A 27,907-nucleotide genomic window follows, 5' to 3' on the forward strand; every position below is an offset into this window, starting at 1 on the left:
TTCAACACATTTTATGCAACAGGAATTTTGAAAATGCAAAATTTTGAATATGTACTCTAAATCTTGGAGATAGAACCCATATCCTGGGGAGTTTTTGTTAGGACATGCAAAGAGCTTTCTATAGACACCTTAAACACCTTTCTAGCTTAATCCTAGCCGATTTGACATAAAAAATCCAAACCGCGCAAAAATCGCGAACACCCTCTTATACGAAAAAGATGCAAGAGTTTCATATGGAATTTAAAATCTTCTAGCGGTCTTTCTATTAGACATACCCCTTCTTACATGAGCCAATGCAGCTGATACATCTTCAGGCAAATATTTAAGGCGTTCCTTTGGGTGATATACTCTTCCCATTACTATAAAAATGTGTCTGAAAAATTTTAAATGTCTTTACAATTTGAAAAGCTTAGGCAACAAAACATGTATAATACAAGCAGTAAAATGACTAATAATGTACATCTAACAACAGGCAAGGGAAGGTTAAAGCCTTTGTCATGCATTGGGGTTGTTCATGCTTCCAGATCACCTGAAAAAAACATTAGGGTATAATATATTTATAAATATAGTAATAAAAAAAAAGTAAAAAAAGTGACCGGAATTGACCATATTTTTGAGACGAAAAAAAAATTATGAAAAAATCAAGTTAGAACAACGCCTCCAATTGCAAACGATAAATGAATGCCATATCTTTCATTTTACAAAAACCCGCGGGTCAATAGGACTTACCATTTTTTCACAATTTTAGGCTGAACATGGCCTATTTTGAAAATTTTTTTTTGCAAATTTTTTGCAACTTTTTGAGGGCAAAAAAATCATAGAAGGAGTGATCTGACAAAAATTTTCTGAAGTAAGAAATGAAAGTATAGGCAATAAACTACAACTTTGCTTTTCTGAAGATCTCTCGCAAACGTTTAGAACACCGTTAAAAAACGGTTTTAAAAAAGTTGGTCGAGTGACCGGAATTAGACCCCCCTACCGCATTTACCCCACGTTACCCTAGTTTTTTTCACCAAAAAGGGGAGAAAAATGGGAAGAAATGCTTTCAGTCCTGTTAATTTTTACACCCCCCCCCCCCAACCACATATTTTTAAATTTTTTAAGGGGCATACAAATGACAACAAAACTCTTAATTTTTTTTGAATTGGCGGAAGAAGTGAAGACTAAATGCCTTTTTTTTCTTCAAAATGCATAAAAAAAAAGATTTTATTTATAAACTTTGAGTAGAAACTTTATTTGCAAGGTTAGTATAATAATAATAATATTAATAGTAGCAACAGCTAAAGGGATTTTTTTCAACTAAGCTTTACACAATCATTAAGTATTACAAACATTTTTGGTTCATTGAAATAAAACGAAGTTGCGGATTTCATCTTATTTTATTTTTTACAGTAGCTTTTGAAAGGTTATTTTAGGTTTAAGTAAATGTTAATGATTGCCCCGCAAGGTTAGAAAAAATGCTCCACAGGGAATAAAAATAGGAGAAAAGCTACTGTGAAAATGCGTCGAAACCCGCAACTTTGTTTTCTTTCAATGATCCACATTTTTTAATGTAAAATATCAACCCCTAAAAAGACAAATATTTTGGAAGGAATTCAATTCTGGGTTGTTTGAGTCTATCCCCAAATATAAAATAATATTTATTTAAAATACGAAAACTGAAAACAATCTGTTCATGATTGTTTGGAAGCAAAAATCCCCTATTCACTATTATATACCGAAAACATTAAATGTCGTCTTTTCTCGGAGACAAATTTTCTCTGCATGTATTTTTTCAAATTCCAACATGGTTTTCTTTAAAGAAGAATGCAGGGGTGTATATTTTCAAACCTTTTAAAATTTTTTTTACCCCCACTCACCCCACTCTCTAATTCTTACTAGGGTTTGGCCGAATATCCGGTCTGGCCAATTATCCTGCCGAATATCCGGTCATTTTCAATATACGGCAGGATACCGGATATTAAAACTATCAGGTTACATGATATCCGGCTGATTTTTGACGCCGGATATCCGGTAATTTGCCGGATATCGAACGTTGGCCAGATATCCGGTCGGAAACGGATATCCGGGTTTAAAAATCAGCCAGATATCCGGTATCCGGCCAAAAAAGTATCCGGCCCAACCCTAAAATTTCTTACCCCAATTTATGAAGTAAAATAAAAATATTTTCTTATTTTTAATCTCTTACAAAACCCCACCCCCTGGGGTGTGGGAGAATACAATTATGAAAATATACACACCACCAAAAAAAAGCTTAAGGAATTTTACTTCCAAACTATCACAATCGTACTAAGACTCAATATTTATTCACTAACTTGGTGAACATTTAATTTTATCCACGGCAAAAACCGGTTTTCCATGTAAATTAAAACGGTAAAATGGTAATAATCGTACAAAATAACAAGAGCACTCAAAACTAGAAAGACTTTCAATGATTGAAGAATATAAATAATAGATTCAGATTACAACAGGTTTTTAAAAAAAGTTTAATACAACAGTAGAAATACATCAACTAGGCGCATCATGATTTTTAACAGAGGTGGGCATAGGTTTATCATCCTTAAACATTTAATACAACTTGAACATTTTTGTTTTAGAAATAAGAAGTCCATAAAGGAAGAGAGAATCATCTATTTAGAGATCCTGTAAAACAAAGCTTTATTACAGTTAGAAATTCCCTAAAAGATTTCTTATTAACAGGTATTAATAACTTCTAAGAAGCAATTTTAGTTTACTAGAATGTTTTAAAAGGGAACTATGCATGAACGAGAGCAAATGATTTTAATTACCTTTTATCAGTAAACCTGCGTACTTTTTTTTGTGAAAATATGCAAAGTTTAATTATTTTAGCCGATATAAACATATAAAACATAAAGCTAGTATATTCAACAAAAAAAAATCAGGTTCACTGCTGGAAAGTGCTTAAAATCACTTGCTCTTGTTCGTGCCTAGTCCCTTGAACTAGGTTAACACTTTGATTTACAGGATTTCATAATGGTTCCATCCCTTCATAATGTTCATAAATATAAAAAAAAAGAGTATTAAATGTTGAGATATGAAGTTTAAAAATTTAGACTAGACTCTCATAGTTAATATTAATGGCTTTAGTAATTAAGTTTTTATGGCAAATATGTGTTTAGTATAAATGTATTCATAATAATTATACATGATACTTTAGATTTTAAATAAGAATTTTGATTTTTCATTTAAATTAACATACTTTCCAGAATAGCTATAAAACCGATTAATTTCCGCTGAATTAGAATTTAACAGGGTGGAAGCCACACTGAAAAATCATGTATAGCATCGTATTACAGTCAATTTTTCACGAAAATTAAAATGAAAATCATAGAAATTTTGTTCGCCCGGGGCTAACAAAACTGGTCAGTCACACATAATTTTTCATTTTAATATCCGCGAAAAGCTGTATATAATACAATGCATAAAAAACTATTCTCAATCTTATGAATTTTTGGTTAATGACATATTGAGAAAAAGCATTTTTGAGTAAAAAAATGAATTATCTAATTTCAGAAAGTAAATGCTACATTTTATACACCTAAAGAAAACACAACATAATGACATAACTTGTAGTAATATTATTTTACTTTTTTCAAATTTAACTTTACAATTGACAATTTTCATTTATGCTAAGCTAATGCATAGTTTATTATATCTAAAAAAAATGTCATGAAAAAAATACAAAAGTACCAAAAAAACTGGATTGATAAATAAAAAAACAACAACATGTATGTAAGTTAATAATAATGGAATGGTTACTGGTTAATATTTGAATTGTATAAAATACTAATATTTATTAAAGCATTTTGATCTTATGGAAGATCTGGTAAAAACTAGTTTATTTCTTATACATTTATTAGTTTATTTTAATGTCTTTTGTTAAAAACTGATAAAAAATATTTAACTATTTTGATTTTCAATTGTATGTAAGCTTTAAAACCCAAAGTTTAGAGTACAAATAGAATTCAGATGTATTTGTGAAATGATAAATGAAAAAGAAACCTATAACTACCTGTATACATAAAAATAATATAATAATGAATAAATAATGTTTAATTTAATTATCTGAGACAGGGACAATAATTCTAAAAAAAACCCAGATCTTATAGACAATTTCATTTGCTTTCAAGATATTGTTGGATTTTTTGGAAAATCTTTACCTATATCATTTTACACATATTTTTTATCGAATAATTGTCCCTATCCCTGATATAAAAAGTGTCTATTCAATGATGATCCCTAGAATCCCTGGCACAGAAGAGCAGATCCAGATCATTGCTTTGTGGCCACTGTTGCCACACTGTGGACAGCTCGTCACCTCGAGCTATACCTGAATTCAAACATTAGAGTAAAACACCAGAGTAAAAAAGGGTTAAGTAACTGTATTTCCCTATCGCAATCACCTTTTACCGACTCTCAATTTCGTCTTTGAAAATAATCTAATGGTAACAGGAATAGTAACAAAGCCAAGTAGCAGAAAATAATTTACTTGCAGACGAAAAAAGATCATTAAAAATTGGAAGGAGGTAGTTATCTGTATATACATCTATACTAGGTAAAGATCTGTTAATTAAACATTGTCAAAGTTAGCACTACCTATGGAATTGTTATTTATTGCATCGTATTATAGATAGCTTTTCGCGTATATTAAAATGAAAAATTATAACATTAACCACTCAGCGTTAACATAATTTTAATTTTCTGATATTTATTTCAATATTCCAGGAAGTGTCTGGAATACATGATATTTCAGTATGGCTGAGAACCGGTACTAATCCAGCGGATATCAATCGGTTTCGAAGCCATACTAAAATTGTTTACTAAATAAATAGATTCAAAAGATATCAGATGTCTAGGATTTTAGTAGGTACCTACAATAGAAATGGAAAAAACTGTAGTATAAAAAGCGGTTTTTAAAATTAAATCGTATTGTTTACCTGGAAGGGCACTGGCCTCTCCCGAGTCCCATGCAGCCAGGGTATCTCCCTGCCTGCGCCCCGCCACCTTGGACTGGTGGCAGGGCGTGGCGTTCTGTTAGCTGGCGCTGATCATTTCAGAATATTTTTGTTTGTGTTTAGTCAACATTTCTGTTACTGTTACCAGGGTCTAAATAAAAAAATGATTAATGAAATAAAAGGAAAAATTATCGTCAATTCATGTTGCTATTTCCCCTGCCATTTATACGTCAGTTCGTTCATCCAGTACGAAGGGTGGGGATGGGGTATCTTTATTTAAGCCCGCTACAAGTGTTACTTCGTATAAGGTAATCAGGTGTAAGATTCAAGTAATAATAAATCCATTTGTAAAGGATCTTAAGGGATAAGACAATTGATTATAATTTCATGATAAACATAATTACCACTTTTTTAATTAAGAATCTTTGGTTGAAAAGTAATGACTGCAGTGCTAACCAACCAATCACGATTCCATTAAAGTTTTTAAGGCAGCGAATAGGCTAGACAAAAATTTGGGTACCAGCGTAATTTGTAGCCCAATGTTTTCTCCATCTCTGAATAAAAAAATCAGTACCTTTACAGAATTCAGCTCCCTGCTGATGTCCCCTAGTTCTGACAGATGAGTTTCACAGACGTGGTGGACTGTTGCCAGGTCCCGGGCAGGATCACCCTTCACGCGGTCCTCGTCAGGGTAAGGCTTCTCACGTACACTCTAAAAAATTATTCTACTTGACAAAACATATAACAATATGTGAACTTGTGAAGCTAAACAAATATAAAAGTAATAACTTGTATGATACTTGCGACTAGAGGCACTTGAGTCCCCCCCCCCCTCTACCATACTTTTAATTTTAGTGTTTTAAAGTAAAAGTTAAAAAAATTGGGGGGTTCTTTTTCTATTGGCGATTGGCATTGGCAGAGGGAAAGGACATACCCCCTTTCTTTCCTATTTTAAATCAATTCTAAAATAGAAAATTTGAGAGATAGAATAAACGAATCTAAGGAGCCAAAATTACCATTCATCCAGAGCTGTCCGTTACGGACGTACCTACTGATTATATTAAATAGAAAAGCCTCGCTTTAAATAACCAAATAAGATTACAACTGACACATACCGAAAGATGATCCAGAAAGACAATCATTCTCTCTTTGTTTTTGAGTATGAATGGGTTGACAACCTCCATGTAGGGCTCCTTGCCGCCGAACTCGATGAGGTTGGCAAGGTTCTGCAGGCACTTGGCTATCATGACTAGGGACCGTTGCGCAGCAGGAGGAACAGGATCTACAGCAAATGAAATTCAATAATGAATCAGGGGTGTATATTTTCCAACCTAGTTGGATTTAATTTTCCCCATCCCTTCTCTAGATATTTTTTTTACTAAAATTATAAAGTTAAAATGTGGAATTATTCCTTAATTTTTGAATTTTAGTTATTTTATTAAGCAAAGACGACATCATCCGTTGTAGCAAAACACAAAAATCAAGCATAATTTTTTTGGCATTATAGACGGACAGACGGAATGAGTTTTTTTTTAGGAAATCAAAAATCTGGTAAATCAAACATTTTCTATAGAATAAAACAAATCATGTTTTTATTTTCTTTATAAAAAATAAGTTTTTTTTTCTCCCCAAATCATTTAGTTGGATCAAATCACTACCTTAAATGATAACATAATCAGTAAATTATTTATATCTCCTTACCTGAGAGTAAACCAAACTGTCTGGGATTTACAATGGCCGGACAAAGAAGCCGCAGGAAAATGAATCCGGAGACAACTCTGGTCTTGACCAACCTGTCCGCTGGCCACCTGTTCTGCACATCCTTCTGTAAACTGGCACATATATACCTAAATAAGAATAAGATTCGTTTCATAAGGTCCCTTGGCTCATACGAATGATGATGCACAAAATTACCCCTTCCAAAAATTACTCAAATTTTCAAAATTGAAAAAAAAATTCTAAGGGGATAAATGAATTATGTGCAGAATATTCATTATTATAAAAAAGGTTTTAATTTGTATATAATACCTCAAAGTTCTTGGACAAGCCTCTGATGACATAAAGATTGACTCGGTTATATCATCCAAAACCTAAACATTAAACAATGGATGTAGTAGGTAGGATCTACGATATACGTGGATGATATATTGACAGGATAACAATGTCGTCAATTTAGTTTGATAATAAAGGCCTTATTTATTGGTGAGTTAGTTCATTCAGTAGGAGAGGAGGGATGATGTAAAGAGGGTGGCTTGGGGGAATCGTTATTTAAGCCAGCTTTGAGCATCACACTTTATTAGAGTACACATAAAACGAAGTAATAGGTATGCGACGGATTAGAACCAGTTGTCAGCCGTACTGAAAAATTATAGAAAATATCAGCAAATAAAACTTTATAATTCTATAATACGATGCGATAAATAAGTATTCTTACCTGTAACAGAAACTCTGCGTTAGAACAAGCCTCTGTAGGAGACTCAATCATATTAGGATTTAATTCACAGCTTTGCTTTGTCTCCAAAATTCTAAAATAATACATAGGTTGTAATAGGGAAGGTGGGTGAGTCAGTTTTTGAAACCAACCCTAAAACACATAGAATTTCAAGCAAAAAGAAAAATACCTAACATGGCAGTTGCTTTAATGAGATACAATATGGAACTGCGGAGAAACGACGGTAGTACTGACGCTTCCGCCGAAAAAAAACCACCGTGTCTCCAAAATGCTTTGTTTGTTTTTTCTTTTGTCAATTAAATTAGACCATTTTAAAAATATGAGACAAACTTATTTACCCAGAAAAAAAATGCCGTGTAACCAAAAACATCGCCATTTTTGGTCAATATTGTGTAGTTATTAACAAAAATTACCTAAGTATTTTAAAAATTTACAATAAAAAACCCTACCTATGAATAGTTGGAAATAGTGCAGTATGAAGAAAATCTTGGCAAACACTCTTCATGTACAGATCCATGAGAGCCGTGGTGAGGCTGGCGCCACGGAACAAGGTAGAGGTCTCCTCCTCCCGCTCTATCTCCAGCCGTGCCAGGGAGGTCATCAGGTCCGCCTCCCGTTTCTCAAACCTGACAAAAATTATTGGCTGAAAAGTTTTGAAATGACTTAAGATTGGATCCAACGAATCTAAGTTCAATATAAGGTCCTAAAGTTTTGGGGCTAACGAATCAGATAACGTAGTTTTACAATACGAAGACTAACAACATAAATATTACAAAATAACTATAACCAAAAATTGCATTATAAAGTTAAATCATTTATGCATAGATCTCGTAAAACACGGTTTTTAATACAATGGCCACAACCTCTAGAGAGGGTCTAGTATCTATACCTGAATATTAGTGCAGTGGAGCTCTATCCTTATGTGTAAATGTCTGCAAGAGTGACAACAACCTCTAGAGAGGGTCTAGTATATCTATACCTGAATATTCTTAGTAGAGCAGAGGCTAGTAGAGCTCTATCCTTAAGTGTAAATATATCTGCTAGAGTGACCACAACCTCTAGAGAGGGTCTAGTATCTATACCTGAATATTCTTAGTAGAGCAGAGGCTAGTAGAGCTCTATCCTTATGTGTAAATATATCTGCTAGAGTGACCACAACCTCTAGAGAGGGTCTAGTATCTATACCTGAATATTCTTAGTAGAGCAGAGGCTAGTAGAGCTCTATCCTTATGTGTAAATATATCTGCTAGAGTGACCACAACCTCTAGATAGGGTCTAGTATATATACCTGAATATTCTAAGTAGAGCAGAGGCTAGTAGAGCTCTATCCTTATGTGTAAATATATCTGCTAGAGTGACCACAACCTCTAGAGACTGGTCCAAGATCAACTCTTTCAATGGGGAATATTCGTCCTAAAAAAATATTTCAATTTTTACATGGAGTTCAAAAAGCATTTTATTTAGCGGCTCTAAATCTTCTTCATTTCCGCAAGATACAAACCAGTTTTATATTGTCAACTGAAAGATTTTTCTACTTTTAGTTAATTAAGCCTGTGTTTATTAAGATAAGGGATAAGACCATGGACAAACTTTGTATACAACTCCAATAATAATAAAACAAAATTTTACCTTCTGTATATTGTTTAAAATTTAGACACAGCAGTCCCATGTCCCCTCCCCTCCCTCATTTCAGTCTGAGCTAAATATATAAATAATGACCTGTGGCATAATAAGGTCATGAAGGTACTTGGTTCTGATCCTGATGGTGCCCCAGTCCCCGATGGGAGTGACTCCGGACAGAGAGTACCAGTTCTCTGTCTCCTCTCCGCTCCTTAGCCCGGAGAGGTCAAGGATCTTCTCTGCAACCTCGGTGTCTTTACCCCGCTTCGCCTGAAAATAAGGAAAATGAATCAAAAACCATTGTAGATTTAGGATTGATTAGCCACAGTTTCTTATTGCTTGGATCTAGATCGTCAAGAAGTAGGTCAAGATACTTAATATATAGCTACAAGGGCCAGCTGAAGCTCTAGCTCATTATGACTTGACTTGCTATCTCTTTGAAGCTTCTCATTATTACTTCATCCTTGCCGATTATTGCAGGTGTCCGAATTAAGTAACCAAATGACGCTCACTGCAAAAGAGATAATATTTACCTTATTATATACAGTAACAGCTACAATGAGAACATCTGGTGGAATATTATGAAACTAATATTTACCTTATTATATACAGTAACATCTACAGTTAGGACATCTGGTGGAATATTACAGGGGTGTATATTATGCACAAGATTTATTTTTTTCCCCTGCTACAAATTTTTTTATTTTTTCCCCCCCTAGATTTTTCTTAAAAAGTAGGGGGGAAAATAGAAAAATATTTAAAGAACTCTATATTTTATTTATTTTATCCCTCCTACCACACATTTTTTTAGTTTTTTTTAACCAAGAAGGGGGGCGAAATGGAAAAAATGTTTTCAGTTTTCTTAATTTTTACATTTTTTTCCCCTCCAACCACTTATTTTTTATTCCCCCCCCCCCCTGAGCAGGGGATCCCATGCAGAATATACACCCCTGGAATATTATGAAACTAATATTTACCTTGTTATATACAGTAACAGCTACAGTGAGGACATTTGGTGGAATATTATGAAACTAATATTTACCTTATTATAACAGTAACAGCTACAGTGAGGACATTTGGTGGAATATTATGAAACTAATATTTACCTTATTATAACAGTAACAGCTACGGTGAGGACATCTGGTGGAGGTATTTTCCTCTTAGTATTATTTTTAGCGATTTCGAAAATTTGAGTAACCCCCCCCCCCCCCCCCCCCCGACAACAAAATAATAATTTAAGTAAACTATTATTAGGTTGGACAGGAAGGATGGGAGGGTATATAGAGAGCAAGACATGAGCCTTGCCTCCTTAGTCTACCATGGCAACCAGTTTAGAAACCCAGTTCCGCACTACAAGCCAGTCAATGGTAAACTAACATTACAAACTGTCACTACTACTGTTTATATACCCTCCCTCCCTCCCTTCCAGTCGAACATTCTGCTCTGGTATTCGCTAATAAAATCCAACCAATAACAGCCACTCTTATTGGTACTCAAATTTTCAAATCGATAAAAAATTTTCTAAGAGGATAACGCCCTGGTGGAATATTATAAAACTAATATATACCTTATTAAATACAGTAACAGCTACGGTGAGGATATCTGGTGGAATATTATGAAACTAATATTTATCTTATTATATACAGTAACAGTTACAGTGAGGACATCTGGTGGAATATTATGAAACTAATATTTACCTTATATACAGTAACAGCTTCAGAGAGGACATCTGGTGGAATATTATAAAACTAATATTTACCTTATTATATACAGTAACAGCTACGGTGAGGACATCTGGTGGGATATCATGAAACTAATATTTACCTTATTATATATAGTAACAGCTTACAGTGAGGATATCTGGTGGGATATTATGAAACTAATATTTACCTAATTATATACAGTAACAGCTTACAGTGAGGACATCTGGTGGAATATTATGAAACTAATATTTACCTAATTATATACAGTAACAGCTTACAGTGAGGACATCTGGTGGAATATTATGAAACTAATATTTACCTTATAATATACAGTAACAGCTACAGTGAGAACAACTGGTGGAATATTATGAAACTAATATTTACCTTATTATATACAGTAACAGCTACAGTGAGAACATCTGGTGGAATATCATCCAACTCAAATTCTTCATCATAAACAGGGTCAGGTCCGTTTTTCACTTTAGTTTTGGCAATACGAACCTATACAAATATTTGACATTAACTTCCTTGAAAAAATATAAGTGCAGATTTTTAATGTTACATCTTCTTTCAACAGGGTTTAGAAGAACACAATAGGTTTAGGAAATTGAGGATAAGGGCATGTTGCAAGAGTTAAGTAAAAGAAAATAAAAAACTCAACACTTTTTTTCAAATTAATTATAAAATAGGAAGGTGGGATTAGTGCTTGATAAGACACTTAATGGGAGACGCACCTAATTTTGAAACAAGTATGTAACCAACAGCAAAAGAAAGAAGATCAACAGAAACGTTTTTTAGACGAGTAAAAGTTATCCGAAATTTTAGAGAAGCTTTGATAAGAAAAAAAACTTTGTCTAACCTGATTATATGACACAACACAGTACGGGTTAGGCACAAGTTTCATCGGCAACCTGTGCGCCTCCGAGATGGACAGGGTCAGGCTACGCACCTCCCGCAATTTGGCAACTCTGTTTTGAGTAGTTTTTAATTGAATTGTACACTTGAACACGGAAAAATACAGGATTTGTTCTTTATTTTATTTGCAAACCAACCTAATTTTCTGTAGACGTTTAAAATATGTCATAAACCCATGATTGTCCATCAGAAACAATATCTAAGCAAGCAAGAATTTAGTTGTTTATATTTGAAATCCTTTCCTACCAGAATGTACAAACTTACTTACTAATGATGTGGCCGGATTGTTCCTACACTGTGAACTTTAGGTCCAAAATTGAAGGACTGATCACCTAGCTTCGTGCTTCGTGCTTAGCCTCTAAGGGCGGGCTGTGAAAGTTAAGAAAATAGCCTAAAACCATCCCACGACATACATAGCTAGAGCATTTTAGTTCTCAAGCATCAGAAAATAACCTTACTGCTTTATATTACAGGATTATCAAGATAAAACTACGCTCCTTGGTGATCTAACCATCTGTGGGACACAGAGCGGCTTGATGGCGGAGGCCCAATCCTCCAGCTCCGATGCCGAGTCCGCGGCCAGGTAGGTCGTGGTGGCCAGACACGGCAGCGCCCGCTCCACCAGCTGGAACACGTTGCGCTTGTCAAACAAGGACTCATGCACAGAATACATGTAGGCACATGAAAGATCAATCAGTCCTGATTTTAATGGCCTTTTGTTAACCAACTAATATTTTTTGTTACTGTAAAACCTTTCACAAAGACCAACAACTAGCGGCCAAAAAGACAAAACGTACATATTCCAGATATTATTTCTAGGAATATCAAAGTTACAATTCCAAAAACCACAAAAATGTAGATTTAAATATAATCAAGAATAACAATATCGTTACGATCTAAGCTTTACATATCAGATTGGCAGACAAAAGAACACTTACATTATAAGACTATACAGTGTTTATTTAATGGAGTTAATTAAGTATTTGTTCCATTAAAAACAAAAACACAAGTTGGCTTATTTATTCGTGCCTAATTGTACTCGGAGCCAACCAGAAAAGTTTTTAATCGTTTCCAACATTCAAAACATAAGTAGCGGACTTGCGAACCGATACTAAACGAAAAAAAGCTTCGCTATTGTAAGATATTGATTGAAAAAGACCATTCCTTTAGGCTTTGTTCTCTTGGGATGCTCATAGATGTACATATGACAATCTGCTCCCTCTTGCTTCAGTACAAAGTATTGAGACTTCCATTTCTCTTTCTGATCTTTCTTCTTGTTGAGGAAGCCTTGCATTTTCACACCCTTCTGCTTCTTAGGGTCAGCCTGAAAACAAAAAATAATATTTATCAAAAAGGAAAACAATAATATAAATATTTATTAGGTAGCTAAGTAGTAAGTGTTTGTTTGTTTGTCCGTTAAGATCACGATTAATTTGCCCAATTTATAAAACTAGTACCTGTTCCCTACACTCCCTGAGCGAGGCATATATTTTCTCTGCCGCAGATTCCTCTGGTTCCTCTTGGCGGGTGGGGAAGCTGCCGTCATCCTCGCAGCTCTGCTTCTTCACGTGACTACCCAGGGTGAATCCTTCCACAATCTGCTCAGTTTTATACCTGGGTAAAAAGATATGTTCTGTAAAAAAAGCATTTTTTTATTCATCTTAATTAATTTTATTGAGTAATAATGTTTTCCTATAATTATTTATAAGTAACAGAATGTTCGTTTGTGGTTGTGTATGTACTATAAGATCTCAATAACCACTAGGCCGACAGAAATCACCACTAGAAAGGTTCCCCTCCTAAAATATTAACAATCAGTTAAGTATTTTTTATATGGAATTTTATTTAAGGCAATGGATCACTCAACACCCCTCCCCCCACTAAAAATATAAATAACTATACCTGTTGATGACAGCATCCAGACAATCAAATATTCTTCCTCCCATCACATATTTTACTCCCTTCTTCTCTATCCGAAATCTCTGGATCTAAAATATTAACAGTTTAAACAAGGATGAAAACATCAATATTCAAGAAGTAGCGAAAATCATAAATTGAAAAAAAATGTGACGTGAGATGCTTACTGTATACGAAATGGTATGTCTTTACACAAAATTAAATTTTAGCCGGTTCATAAGAGACAAAATTAATCACATTTTCACTATAGCGTTACGGACTGACATACAGACGAAAAGTAAATTATAGAGTAGGTAGGTATATTTTGACAATTGAATTCAAAAAAAAAAAAATTAAAGTAGGGAGGGGTGGTGGTAAAACATTGGACTGTAAATAAAACTGGTCCCCAAAGTTTTATAATCAAGATATCATTCATTTGCTCAATAACTCTGATTGGAAGCTACAATACAAACAGTCTCCTAATATTTCTGGGAACTATTCTAATCTAGTGGGTAATTTTGTTTTTCATACAAAGTTCATGAAATTTTAATGCCAACCAGAGTAATTTCAGGTCCGATGTCCCCTACCACCTGGAACTTTTGGCTACCTGATTGTTAATATGGAAGAAAAGTGAATAATCTCCAGGAGAGTTATCACTTGGCCGAACGAGGAAACTTCCAGGACCTAAAATTATAGGTTAGTACAATAAAATTTAGAAAAAATATGAATATAACTGAATATTGTAGGTACAAGATTAGTTTTCATAATAGCGTTTTTTTGAAATAAAAAAGATTTCTTTTGTGCATAGTACAAAAAAAAAAAAAATATAAGCCTTTTTTTATTTAAACCAACTTAACTTATGGAGAGATTTTATTTATGTAAAAACAAAATATTCTTTTCGCAGACCATCAAGGGACATACAAATGACGAGAAACCACTGAACAAATGTTTACAATGTTCTTCATATATTTGTCCCCTATAGCATGACCGACAGACCGGCAGACCACGTGAGTTGTTTAGTGGGGTAAGTTGTTGTTAAGGGACATCTTCATCAAAGTAATCAGCTGTCTATCTTAAGGAGCTGCCGAGAAAATTATTTTTCTCAATAGTGTTACAGACGGACTGACATAAACAGAACATGAACTAATAATGCACCTGCTCTTACAAGCAACTCGACAGCCTCGCTCTTGGTTAAATTTCTGTGGAACCACGGGAACACCGCGTTAGGATCTATGTTCTCGTCCAGGTCAGAGAGCAAATCCTTGAAGACTAGACCCTGTTCTCCGGTCCTGTGGGCCGTCACCCACAGCCAACCGTCTCCGAGATCGTTGTGGATGAAGAATATGTCGCCTGAAAAGAATTTAATAAACTAAGAAAAACAAACTAGAACAATGAAGTCCATATGAAGACTATTAAAAGTAAAAAAGAAACCATCAAAGTTTGTAAAAATAATCACTCACAATTTTTATATAAACCTTACAGGTATGTTACTGTATGGTCCAAAAGTTAGAAAAATTCATCCAGTCTATGCTTGAGCAATAGCAAAATCATCAAAATATAATGCTTTTATTTATGTTACGAAAACTTGGTTGAAACGTTTTAAACTAACCAATCAAAACTGAGGAGGAGTAACCAACATATTAGTTAGACAAACGTCATTATCAAACTTAGGATACCAGTGTAATTAACAGCCAAAAGAACCATCCTTCTCAAATAAATTACCTTTTTGAAATGTTATTTCGTCGGTGTCTGGCATTTTTGTGTATGGAAGAATAGCGACCATCCTTTTCTTGTCATTGACAGGTTCCGCCGGTGGTACGGGATACTGTAACCTGCAATTAAGATTTAAAATATCAAGACATTCAATTACGGAATTTACTGACTGGAAATTACGAACATACTGTCAAAATTCAACACCCCAAACGACAAAAACATCGACAAGCTACAATTTTATCGGATTTAGATTCGATATATGTCAGAAAACCAATTTCTATGTCTTTTAATATTTCTGTTTTTGAGGTCGAAGAAGAAAAATCTGTATGCTTTGGATTCAAAGTATAGATTCAAAGTTGAAACTTATATATTTGGTATTCTAAATCTCTTTGTTTTGCATAGTTTAAGACATGAAACTTTTTGAAAATATTTGTACATCTCATGAAATACAAAATCGGATCCTAAATTCAATCCCCATCTCAAAATATATCTTACCTTTCATGTTTAAGAAGGTCTGAGATATGAGTATAGTATCCAATAAGATCTTGCAGTGAATCAAACTGGCGCCCACCAATGTAAAAATCTCCACATACAGCAGTTACCCTGTAAAAAGGTATATTTTTATTTAGGTACCTAGGTATGTTGGTTAAAATAAACTTATATTAGTAAGAGCATTTTATGTCTGTATGCAGTGTAACAAGGTCAAGCAATGGACGGTTAGACGATAAATACATGTACATCCCTCTTGATATTATAAAATTTCCCCTTTCCAAAATTTAAATTATAACAATGTAGATTCAACAACAATAAAATTTTTAATCCTACGAATAAGAGAAATAAAGAAATTTGGATGCCATTATAATATACAGCCAATTGTCTTCTCTCTCCTTGGAATTCTTTGCCACTTGAATTATTATAAGTCAAAATTTTTGGTATCTTAAATAGATTCTGTAGATTACAAACAGTTAAAACGTTTGGACACTTAACTTTCATGAACCAACCAATAAAAGTCCCCAAAGTTATTAAGCCAACTAATAATAAAACGGTATTATAAAACTTTGGGGACTATTGTAATAAATAATGTCCCCATCTCCCTCTCAGTGAATTATATAGTTTACCTGAAATGGTTGATGCCAGTCTTGCCAAAGTATGACAGGACATAGGATCCAGGTTTTCTATCACTTTCCCTGACAAGATAACTGCCATGTCTTTCTGCGAGGCGCAACCTCTCCTCTGACTCAAATCTGTCCAATCTTCCATGATACCACCTAAATATCATTTTTGTCATTCTTAAATTAAAGTAACAGGATATCTTTGTGTATGTATGTCTGAAGCGAAGGATTTCGCTGACTGCTTAACCAACGTATTTTTCCTGTTCTCCAGTAAGGTTTAAGGCAGAAGGTACCTAATACCTCCCAAGAAAAATTGCCCATAAAAAAATCTATTCCCTCCAAAAAATCTTTGTTTAGTACTCGATGAGTCGATTTTATGGAAAATTAATATAGCTCCCCTAAAGGTATATTACTATGATTCTACAACTTTCCCCCACCACCTATCAAATACAGAGCTCCTAGATGCGAAACTAATAATCAATGAAAAGAAAATATCTAAATTGAAAGTTGACAAATAGAAATTAGACAAAATAAATATTAACTAACATAGAAGATACCTATATGCAAACTATTTAAAATAGTATACTTTTGCTACATACCCAATTTTGGTCATTTGGCCATATATATGGCATAATTCTACGATTTTTTTTGTAGATTTTAATTTAAAACACCAATTTTAAAGAATAACTAAGAAGCTTGCAAGCTTAAAATGCATAGGTAATTAACCAAGGATCATAGGATGACAACATCAATAAAAGCGAAGCTCAAAGACTCCAGCTGTGAGGCAAAAGAACATAACCAAATATAGAGAAACAATGAAAATGCTAATTCTATGACCATAAGACTGATCACTGATGTTTGATTTCATGAAACCTACTATTCTGACATCCTAAATTAACATCACAAGATAAAGTTTACTAACCACGGATGTTCGACCTAAAGACTAACCAAAAATATAGGAAAGCTTTACTTTAATAATAGCGTGTAAATAGGTTAATATTATGTCTTTCATTATCTACTTTAAAATTATCCATAAAATTGTATTAAAAATACTTATTTTACAATTTTAAGTCAACATATTATTATTTTTTTGTGTCTTTGGTGTTAGTGCAGAATCTTTGTCATGTATTAGGTTATTTTTATCCTAAATAATAAAATATTTTGTTATAACCTCCTTTCAAAAAGGGGGAAAGACGTAAAATGTTAGTATTAAATAATATTGAACAAAATACAAAAAGCAAGTGGTTAGGCATATATAATAGAACACATCACAAATAACCTCATATTTGATTCAGTTAAAGTTGATACGGGCATTTCAGTTACTTTTTAACTAAAATCAAATGAATAGTTTAAAGATTTTTACTAAAGTCTTAAAGATTTTGACCAGACTAGGTACGTACCTAGTTTTTAAAACTTTGGACACCAATATAAAATAGAGTAGAAATTGTCTTGAACAAAGTATAACATGTAACAAAGTGGGACAAACAGATTAAGAGAGTGGGATTTAGGAAAACATGACGATAAAGCACTAAAAATAATTTTGAATTGGTGCAAGAAGTAAAAACTATATGCCTTTTTACAATACACCCTCCCTAGAGAATCTGGCTCTAGAAAATCTTAAATTTATGTGCTTAAAACTAAAACCTAAGGGGCTCTAGTTTACAAAATACAGTGTGGCCACAACCAAAAAAATACTGATACTGAAGAAAAAAAAGGAAATACTGAAAATACTGAATCCTAAAATAAGAAAAAATACTGAAATACTGAACATAAAAATATAAATACTGAATAAGTATTTTTTTATATGACTCCTCATTTCAAATTTTCATATATCATAGCTTTATTATTAGGGGGATATTTTGCCTTTTAATTTTGCCTAGAGCATAGACTCGACGTCCAACCTTTTATTTTGGGGTGGGGGTTAAATTTTTTAAAGGGGGGTAATTGGCTTTTCTTTTTTTGGGGGGGGGGGGAATGGAGCGCGAAGCGCGTCGCAAATTTTTTTTACCCCCCCAAAATTTTTACCTCGGGGGTAAAATTTGTTTGGGGGGGGGGGTTAATTACCCCCCATGAAATCTGTTGGCAGTGGTAAATTTTGTTTACTCCCCCCCAAAATTTACCCCCGGGGTAAAATTTTTTTTTTTGGGGGGGGGGGTAATTTAAATTTTATTAAATATTTAGTATTAAAAATGCGCGCGAAGCGCGCAAAAATTTTTTTTGTTAGAGATTTTTTATTTTTGGGGGGGGTATTTATTCCCTTAAAATTGTTTGCCTACGGGGTAAAATGAAAAAAATTTTAGGGGGGGTAATCGCTACTTTACCCCCCCCCCCCCTTGGACGTCTATGGTTAAGAGCATGCTAAAAAACTTTATCTTCAATAATTATGCAAAGTACTCACCTTAGATTATTCATTCTATTAATAGACAAAAAAAATATCTGAAAAAAATACTGTATAAAAGCATCTCAAATACCTAAAAAATTATATTTGAGATGAAATAGAAAAAAAATGTATATTACCATAAAAAAGCAAAATTAATGTACAAAGTTATAGGGTAATTTAAAGGAAAGTGAGGCGCGAAGCGCCGAAAAAAATCTGACATCAACTACCTACTTGAAAAAACATCTTATTTATGCAAAATTTTTTGGAATTTAAGAAATAATGAAAATACTGAATCATGAAAATTTCCAAAAACTGAAAAAAAAAAATAAAATTTTCAAATACTGAATATTCAGTATTTACTGAAAATACTGAACCCCCAATTTCCAAATACTGAAGAATACTGAATATTTTCAGTATACTAAAAAATGTGGCCACGCTGAAAATAAGATTAAATATTCGCAACTTATTATGTACCTAGGCACAATATAATTAAATAAAATGTACAACTTACTCTTTTTCTGAGGGCGCTGTCAATACTTCTGTTCGTTCATTTTCCTAAACGAAAAAGTAACTATCAAGAAAATATGTATCATCATAACAAAACAAACATAATACACAAAAGTAAAAGGATGTCTGTCTATCTTTAACTAAAGATCTTGCTGTTGGACCGATATTTAAGGTCCCGGAAAGATGTTAACTATTTGCGAGACCAGGGGGGGGGGGGGGGGGAAGTTCTGACACATTTGCGTAAACCTGGTGTATAGGCTTTATCTTTGGACTGAGAGGATAGGTTATTAGGGATAAAATCATTCTTATATGATAAATTTCCCCCAGATTTAAGCTTTTTTGGATAGGCCTCCAGGTTCCGGAGCTCCAGGCCTCCAGGTGGTCTCTGTACAGGTAAAAATTAAAAATAAGATTTTTTTTTGAAGAGTTAGAGGTTAACTTATAAAACAAAATATGCTTCTTTTTGATTGTTATTCACATATTTGAAGAAAAAACGTACATATTTTGTTTCATAAGCTGACATCTAACTCTTAAAAAAAAAAAAAAAATTTAATTTTTACCTGTAGAGAGACCACCTGGAGGCCTGGAGCTCCGAAACCTGGAGGCCTATCCAAAAAATCTTAAATCTGGGGGAAATTCATCATATAAGAATGATTTTATCCCTAATAACCTATCCTCTCAGTCTAAAGATGAAGCCTATACACCAGGTTTACGCAAATGTGTCAGAACTTCCCCCCCCCCCTTGTCCTTCCACAGAAACGTATACTTTTTCTTTTTAACACAAGACCTAAATATATGAGAGAGGGTTCAAACTCCCGCTTAGCCCCCAGATTGGGGGCCTCAGAGGGTGTATATAATTTGTTGGCAAATATAGGTGAAGGTCAGGGTTGTCTCGGACCGATAATAGTGTTTTATCCCGAACAAATTTAATCTATCAGTTTAAGGCCGCCTTTTATCAAACCATAAATAAGGGCAGTTTTACAGAGCATGTAAATCTTTAAGCTAATTTTTAAAGCAATGCCGGGTAGGTGAAAAAGGGAGGGGGAGGGGTGATTATTAGAGTGATGCACTGCGGTTCTAGAGACACCTTACGTCAGTTTGAATATATATATTTTTATAAGAGGCCGGGTAAATGTAAACATTCAAAGATTTGTACACTAATACCCTTGTAGGAAGGTTTAAACCCTTTTGGGCCATTGGTCCCTACCTTTAATAAAAAGTCAAGTGCAATTAAGTTCCCCCGTGATAAAGGTTGATAATAATTACCTGATCTTCCTCTAGCTCGTGGTTATCCATAATATTATTTTATAAGAATTTTAATGAAAATTACATCACACATACACCAACCCTAATTTCAAAACATTTTATCTAAAAGAAAACAAAAAATAAAGTTTATGGTCTGTCCGGCCGTAAAGATCTCACTAACCAATGAACCGCGCGATTGGGCTTTATATATGAGGAATGCTTAACATGATTCTTCTGCTAGTTTTAGGCTTTTCTATTTCTAGAAATAATTACAGAAAAGTCATCAAGAGATAGTTTTTATCCAATTGTAATAAAATATCAAAAACACAAAATATACAAATAAAATTTACCTACTTTTCAGCAGTTCCAACAAAAAAAAATATCTATAGATACAAAATAAATTTTAAAAATAACATCATTTTAATCGCCACAAAAACAGTTTTTTTTTATTTCATTCATCTTATTCTTTTGGGCTACACACACACACATCCACTCCCGTCCGGTTCCAATCAGATAATAAAGGGTTGTCAACTTTTTATGCCTGCTTAATTTTTTTTATAAATATTATTCTTTCATTAAAAGAGGCGGGATAGGTGGTGTGGAAGATTTCTCTTGAAAGGGTTTAAGTTACCTTCCTCAAAATAGATATAAAACTTCCCTGGACTTTTAAAAGCTATACGGCAAATTTGTACTACAAATTCCATAGATCAGTCCACTTAATGTATAACTTTTAATGTCCTACTGTTAGTGAGATCCTTCACTACAAACAGATAGACTGGCTGATATCCTGTTACTTAAGAAAATATCAGAGAACAAAAAATTGTCAACATATGACTCATTTTAACAATAAAATAAATTTTGGGAGAGAAGGCGGTCTCTCTGTTTTATTGTTTTTTTTTACTAGAGAGGTTTCGTGTTTTTCTACACTAAACATAAATTCCCATTAATAATAAGGAATAGGAAATAATAATTTTAACAGTAAGGGTAAGAATTGGACTGTACCCAAAGTTTTATAACACCCTGTTTTCTCATTGGATGACTGAAAAACTTTGCATTTTCATTGGCTGGTTCCAAAATACCAATAGCCAAACTTTTAAACTAATAATTTCATTATACAGAAGGGTAAGTTTGTTTATCATCGCCGGGGGTGAATATAAATTTATCGTCAATTGTCTTATTCATGATTATTCCTGCAAAAGGATTAATAAATATGTTCTAAAAAAAATGAAACATCATATAAAAGTGAAGCTCACAAAATAATATTAGACGTTGGTTAAAAAAATAGGATGTAAAGCTAAAGTTTTAAAACTCTGCCTCTAGCTTCGCCCCCAAGAGAGGGTTGAGGGTACACTTGAAAATTTAATAATAGTTAATTTAAAAATAGGGCCGTGAGCATATCTCCTCGAGTTATGGGGTTTAGTGTCCTGACGTTTCTAGACCATGTAAAACTTACAAGAAAATATTAACTTCAGCCTTTTGCTCATAGCCTATAAGGGTAAAATATTTTTCGTTTAGCTGAACCAAACCCGGTCCCAAGCTTTTTTAGATATGAAAATTACAAATTATTTTGCTTCGCTATACAATAATATGTATGTTGTGAGTTGCCATCCTTGTTAATTATAAAATATATGATATACAAAATGTAATTTAATATATCCATCTACAATATACAATATACATATAATAAAGGAAAAACATATGATTTTTAAATATAAACATATCATTTAAACACACATAAACAAGTTTGTTGCTTGTAAATATATTAGTTATTGAAAATAGAATAGTTATTTATAGCATCGTATTATAGAAAGCGTCTTCAGATATTAAATTGAAAATTAAAACCAGTTTAATTAGTCCCGAGTGGCTGAAAACTATGGCTAACAAAACTGGTATCAATTTTATGATTTTCATTCTAATAAGTAATATCTATCGAAAATTATATGTAATAAGATGCTGTATAACAGTATAATATGCTTTTTCAGTATGACTGAGGCCCGGTTCTAATCGGTTTCGAAGCCATACTGGAAACTTATACCAATTCATTTTTGTATTTAATGCATAATTACAGTTAAAACAAACTGAAGTTACGTGATAATTGTGAAAAAATCATTTCCAGTATGGCTTTGAAACCGATTAATATCCGCTGGATTAGAACCAGCCCTAAGCCACACTAATATCGTATTAATATTATAGCAAGTTTTCTATAAATATTAAAAAAAAAATCATAAAATTAATACCAGCTTTGTTAGCCCTGACATTCGGCCCCTCGGGGTTAACAAAAATGACTTAAATCTTATAATTCATGATTTTAATATTCGCAGAAAGCTGTCTATAATACGATGTATGCGATATATAACTATTATATACTGGAAATTTCTAGACTTATCTAAAAATGCCCAGAATAGTATTAATGGGCGTGTCAGGTACGTAGGAAGCTACTTTAGTGCCTATAAGAAATGACGTCATACTGGCCACCATTGGTCAATTAAAATGTATACTGGCCTGCCATTGGTAAATAGTATGTGTATTGGCTTATCATTAGTCATTTGTATAATATAAAGCGCTTTTTTATATGCACTATAAAAAGCTTCATTGGCGTGTCAGGTACATCCTTCATTTGAAACATATATCATGGAAAAGTCAATGGACGGTAAATTGATGTAAATCCGCGCCAATAATGATAAACACTCTAAAAAACTTTAGGGAATATCTATTGATTTGTTCAATATTTTCATCTATGAAATTTAATCTACATTAATTAAGGTTCTCCGTAATAGGAGATGCAGTATAAATCAAAACATCGTCGTTTATGTTTTATCCTTTAACTATTTTTACAATATTTTCTAGGTTGTGGAAAAACTACAATAGGAAACTCATTGGCTGCAGAACTAGGAGCAGAATTCCAGGATGGAGATTGGTTTCATACACAACATAACAGGTTTCAATTTATTTTCTTCTCAAATCTATTTTCTTTTGATTTTTTAAAACTAAAATATTATTTTCTAGTGTCGTAGCCACTATTAATATATTTCTGAAATAAAACAAGTAAAAGAATAGCTCCGACAGATGAAGATAGAGTTCCTTGTTCTACAGTATAACCTAACCTTACCTGGCATAGAGTAACAACAAATAAATATAAAAATACACACACCCTTATTTAAAATTTCATTAACTAAATCAAATTTTGAAACTAAAATAAATGGGGGGGGGGGGAGATACAACCCTCCACCTTCTTAAGGGCTAAATATATACAAACACACAGAAAACATCCTGTTACCTTTATATAAAAATGTATTTATGACTAGGGATAAGATTTGTAAAGGAATCTCTCTGATTGATGAGGACAGTGTTCTTTGGCTGCAAGCTATGGCGGCCTTCTGGGCTTCCCAGTACCCTATATATATAACCTAACAGAACCTGAACTAAATTAATAACAAACAAAAAGTATAACAAAACACTCCCTTATTTGAAATTTTATTAAAAAGATTTTTTATAGGGAGTTGGCTGTTTCTGGGGTAGAAAAGACACTTTGATTGAAATTACAGTTTTCATTTACAAAACTAAATTTAATGGGGGGATCGAACCCTCTACCTTCTAAATGGCAAAATAAAGACAGACATCCTCTTTCTTTCATATACAAATATATTTGAATAGGGATTAGATAATTAAAGGGATAGCTCTGACAGATGAAGATAGACTTCCTTGGTTACAAGCTCTGACCTGCGGGGCTACCCAGCACTCGTTATACTCTAATCTAATCTGTCCTATAGTAATAAACAAACAAAACGTAAAACCACACTCTATAGAGGTTGGGGGGAGGGGGCGAATTTTGCAATTTTTGCATTTCTTTTTTCAAAACTAATCCAACCCTTCACATTCTCCAAAGGCAAAATATATACAGACACACAGAAGACATCCTGTGACTTTCATATACAAATATATTTATGACTAGGAATAAGATGAGTAAAGGAATAGCTCTGACAGATGATGACAGACTACCTTGGTTGCAATCTCTAGCCAGGTACAATCTCTAAATTACACTGGTACCCAAAGTTTTAAAACAAGCTCTCTCTCTCTCATTTGTTAACTCAAAATCTTTGGCACTTTTATTAAATCCTGATGATTTGTTTTATCACGGAGTGTCCAAAATTTTTTACTAATAATTTTAATCTGGAGAAGGGGAAATTTTGTTTTAATCATTTGAGGTTTACTTCAATTTATCGTCCATTGTCTTATCTCTTGGTACACTGTTTTGAGACATCAGTATAGCTTTTCTTTCTATTTCTAACAAATTCATTCTTTGAGATGTTATAACGTTTGGTATTTGGGTAATACACTAAAGGCAAGGAAAATTATGTACATTAGTAGCGCAGCATTAAAAGTGAACTATAAAATGATGAAAAAAGAACAGTGAACTGTTATCTTTGCAGCGTTACTAGCTTATTTCATTAAATATATTTTACTTAAAAAAACATTTGAATAAACAAAAAAAACATGGGAATAAAGTTTTTAATTTTATAGAATTTTGGAAAGCAAAGAGAATGTGGTTTTGGCTTGTTCTGCGCTCAAATACACATACAGGCAGCAAATTTAGAATTTTTAGATTATCAAGGACAGGCAAAATTTAAACAAGTGGGGTAAAAATTATATAAGGGGGGGAGGGGGGGTATGTTTTTTTTCTCCTAGTCATGGGCAATACGTCCTAATTCAAAGCAAAAATATTAAAGCTAAATTTGCTTAAATAGAAATCTGCTTCGAGAGTGTGAACAAATAGTGAAAGATAAGGTTTGCATTTTTATATGCGTATCATCTCTATAAGTATCATCTAAGCCATTAGAGTATTTCATATGCGTATCATCTCTATAAGTATCTGCTTCCCTCACTGTTTCATTGACTGAATAAGTCCTTCGAAATTTTATACACCGCTTATTTAGTAAATACTTTAAAAGTTTAAAGCCATTAGAGTACATTAGTATATTTGTTAATTAACAACTCATTAACTTCTCAGATTTTTCCCTTTTATTTGAAGACAAAATAATTTAACTATTTTATCATTTTAAAATATATACGTTTATGCATCTATGCCCGTTTTCAGTATTGTTAGTTTTTAGAATTAAAGGATTTACTTACATAGTACAAATATTACTAGAGATAAAAAATATTTACAGAAAGCCTTTTCTGTATGCCTGTCCTTCGATCTGTCCCTCTGTCTGTGTGTCCTTCTCCGCCAGTCTATAGTTCTGCCTGTCTGTACTTTTGTCTGTCCTTCAGTCTGTGTGTCCTTTGTCTGCCTGGTCTTCTGTCTGTTTGTTCTTCTGTCTGTCTGTCATTCTGTGTCAATCTGTCTGTCTGTACTTCTGTCTACAGGCACAATTTATTCCTCCAAATAATATTGTCTTATACTCAGGTTCATTTTGTCCATCTGGTTGTTCCTGAGGCCGTCCTGCTGGAAAGATTGACCTCCAGACAAGAACACTACTTTCCACCACAGCTGCTGACATCGCAGCTCAGCTGTCTAGGTAAAATATTAACAGTAAAAGACGTAAAAAGTGATGGGGAAGTAGAAAGAAATTTGAAAAGAAAAGGGGAATTAATGAAAAAGCATTTATATGAGCGTTAAGTTATTATCATACCCCTGTAAATGAAGTCTTAACATTACAGACAGAATGAAAGAATGATATTAGAATTGTCCTATTGATCTCTGACTTGGCATGATTATTCAACAATCGTTTAAAACATGTTGATTTTTAACATTTTTGACCAAAATTTGTTATAAGACATTATTTGTCTTATTTATTTAATTTTTTGGAATAATGTTCTTTTGCTCTACAAGTGTTAATGTACAAATGTTTTAAGGGCTTCGCTTTTGTGGATGTTGTAATGCTTGTTTCTTCTATCATTCTAAACTGATTTAAATTTAGAAAGCCCCCGAGCTGACGAAGTCATCTATGCAATTGAGAATACCCAATCGGCAGAACAAATAGTTCAACTGATAATTCAAGCTTTAAATCAATAACACCAACATAATTTCACAAAATTACATATTTTATTTTCATGTGCTGCTTGTAAACGTAGAAAGCACTGTTTTTTACAATTTGGGTCGGACCGTTAGTCTGTGTTTACGTATAACCATCCGCCCACCGTCAATCTGTTTTTGTTATTTTAGGCATATTAGAATTGTTATATCGATTTCAAACTTGGCATTTTGATTCCTGTATTTGTTAGGTACACTAAGAGAGCGTAGCAAGTAACATTCATAATAAAGTCAATCGGTCCATTTTTAATATAACAAAACAAGAAAACTTAAAAAACAGATTTTATCTTTATTTAACTGTACATAACATAGAAATAATAATATATTTTGATTAATAATTGGTTAATATAATTTATTAATGTTTACGCATGTTTTTAACTCTCTTGTGATTATTCAACGATCAACTATCTGAAATTAATAAACATTTTTTAAAAGCGTAGCTTTTCTATAATAAAGGTCGGCCCGTCCATCTGTTACGGTTAGCTCTTTTCGCTAACTTATACATGTTAGGATTGTCCTATCGATTGCACTCTTTGCGCGATGATTCCTATAACAGTTAGGTACGATTTAGGAAGCGTAGCAACTTTATTATCGTCAATTTAAAACATGCTGATTTTCAACTTCATTGACAATTTTTTTTGTATGATATAATTATCCTATTCATCTGATTTTTTTTAATATGATTCCTAGGACAACAAGTTACAATATTATAAGCGAGGCATCTCTACATTCAAACCCTTAAAATGAAAAAATGTCCTTTTACTGTATCCTGTATTATATACTCAATTTTGCCACAAATTTATTTACAATTTTGTTTAGTCTTTTACATAAATATTTTACTTATTAAGTTCTGACACTCTACAAGAATTATTGTTCGTTTGTTTTCTCTGATTGTAAAGCATAATTTTTTTTAATGTTGTCATCCTTGTTTCATTGTCTGTATTATATATTTTTAGATGCATAGCATCTCTATAAATATCCCCTTCCCTCAATACAAATCATTAAATTATCAGACATTCGAATCTACCCCAGATATATGAATGCTTGTTTTTAAAAAGATTCTTTGAGTGTTAAAATTATAGTGAGTAAATTTCACAAAATGTTGAATCCCATCCTTTTTTAAAAATAACTTTTAACTAATGGGGGGAGGGGGTATTCTGTGCTACAATAGTTACTTTGAAGGAAACCGCTGTGATATGAAGCGCTGGAAAGTTTCATGTGTGACGTCATAAAAATATGTCTAAAAGGGAGGGAAAAGAGTATAAATGGTAAAGGAGGTCCCTAAAAAGATTGAATGGATAATAGAAGTATTTTTATGACGTCACACATGACACTTTCCAGCGCTTCTGTGATA

At 33.1% G+C, this 27,907-nt stretch overlaps 3 protein-coding genes and 1 long non-coding RNA gene across 4 annotated transcripts in view; 2 read left to right on the top strand and 2 right to left on the bottom strand.

Moving 5' to 3' along the window:
- Nucleotides 1-1,218: 1,218 nt before the first annotated feature.
- vap (RAS p21 protein activator vap) lies at nucleotides 1,219-21,000 on the bottom strand. Its single transcript, XM_080151234.1, has 26 exons — nucleotides 20,541-21,000; nucleotides 19,279-19,322; nucleotides 16,394-16,543; nucleotides 15,771-15,878; nucleotides 15,285-15,394; nucleotides 14,718-14,912; nucleotides 14,170-14,246; nucleotides 13,569-13,654; nucleotides 13,124-13,280; nucleotides 12,829-12,990; nucleotides 12,164-12,363; nucleotides 11,611-11,719; nucleotides 11,136-11,252; nucleotides 9,148-9,318; nucleotides 8,717-8,841; nucleotides 7,878-8,054; nucleotides 7,411-7,501; nucleotides 7,005-7,066; nucleotides 6,678-6,823; nucleotides 6,092-6,258; nucleotides 5,551-5,688; nucleotides 4,959-5,127; nucleotides 4,182-4,351; nucleotides 3,712-3,779; nucleotides 2,984-3,102; nucleotides 1,219-2,643 (listed from the first exon to the last, which is right to left on the bottom strand). The coding sequence occupies exons 1-22, from the start codon at nucleotides 20,568-20,570 to the stop codon at nucleotides 5,056-5,058; spliced, it is 2,694 nt and encodes an 897-aa protein (XP_080007360.1). The 5' UTR covers nucleotides 20,571-21,000; the 3' UTR covers nucleotides 1,219-2,643; nucleotides 2,984-3,102; nucleotides 3,712-3,779; nucleotides 4,182-4,351; nucleotides 4,959-5,055.
- A 1,873-nt stretch (nucleotides 21,001-22,873) lies between these two features.
- On the top strand, nucleotides 22,874-25,134 carry LOC145312104 (putative gluconokinase). The gene is made up of 4 exons (XM_080151244.1): nucleotides 22,874-22,942; nucleotides 23,367-23,457; nucleotides 24,472-24,540; nucleotides 25,041-25,134. The coding sequence occupies exons 1-4, from the start codon at nucleotides 22,912-22,914 to the stop codon at nucleotides 25,111-25,113; spliced, it is 264 nt and encodes an 87-aa protein (XP_080007370.1). The 5' UTR covers nucleotides 22,874-22,911; the 3' UTR covers nucleotides 25,114-25,134.
- A 57-nt stretch (nucleotides 25,135-25,191) lies between these two features.
- On the top strand, nucleotides 25,192-26,917 carry LOC145312107 (uncharacterized). Its single transcript, XR_013876902.1, has 3 exons — nucleotides 25,192-25,304; nucleotides 25,927-26,038; nucleotides 26,441-26,917. It is a non-coding gene; the product is annotated as an uncharacterized LOC145312107 (long non-coding RNA).
- The window catches only part of Mmp1 (Matrix metalloproteinase 1), a 64,893-nt gene continuing 63,812 nt past the window's right edge, over nucleotides 26,827-27,907 (bottom strand). The window contains exon 19 of the mRNA XM_080151245.1: nucleotides 26,827-26,961. Coding sequence (XP_080007371.1) covers nucleotides 26,954-26,961 — 8 coding nt within the window. The 3' untranslated portion in view covers nucleotides 26,827-26,953. The remainder of the gene's footprint in view (nucleotides 26,962-27,907) is intronic.

Source organism: Acartia tonsa, chromosome 2 (assembly GCF_053477335.1).
Source record: "Acartia tonsa isolate MP-2025a chromosome 2, ASM5347733v1, whole genome shotgun sequence".
NCBI classification, from domain to species: domain Eukaryota; kingdom Metazoa; phylum Arthropoda; class Copepoda; order Calanoida; family Acartiidae; genus Acartia; species Acartia tonsa.

Excerpts from the sequence above, each read along its gene's own strand:
- LOC145312104 (XM_080151244.1), top strand. The coding sequence starts at position 22,912 with ATGCCCAGAATAGTATTAATGGGCGTGTCAG. Across the intron at positions 22,943-23,366 it reads AGTATTAATGGGCGTGTCAG|GTTGTGGAAAAACTACAATA; the intron begins GTACGTAGGAAG and ends AATATTTTCTAG. Across the intron at positions 24,541-25,040 it reads TGGTTGCAATCTCTAGCCAG|AATTTTGGAAAGCAAAGAGA; the intron begins GTACAATCTCTA and ends TTAATTTTATAG.
- vap (XM_080151234.1), bottom strand. The coding sequence starts at position 20,570 with ATGGATAACCACGAGCTAGAGGAAGATCAG. Across the intron at positions 15,879-16,393 it reads ACTGGCATCAACCATTTCAG|GGTAACTGCTGTATGTGGAG; the intron begins GTAAACTATATA and ends ACCTTTTTACAG. Across the intron at positions 5,689-6,091 it reads TCTTTCTGGATCATCTTTCG|AGTGTACGTGAGAAGCCTTA; the intron begins GTATGTGTCAGT and ends ATAATTTTTTAG.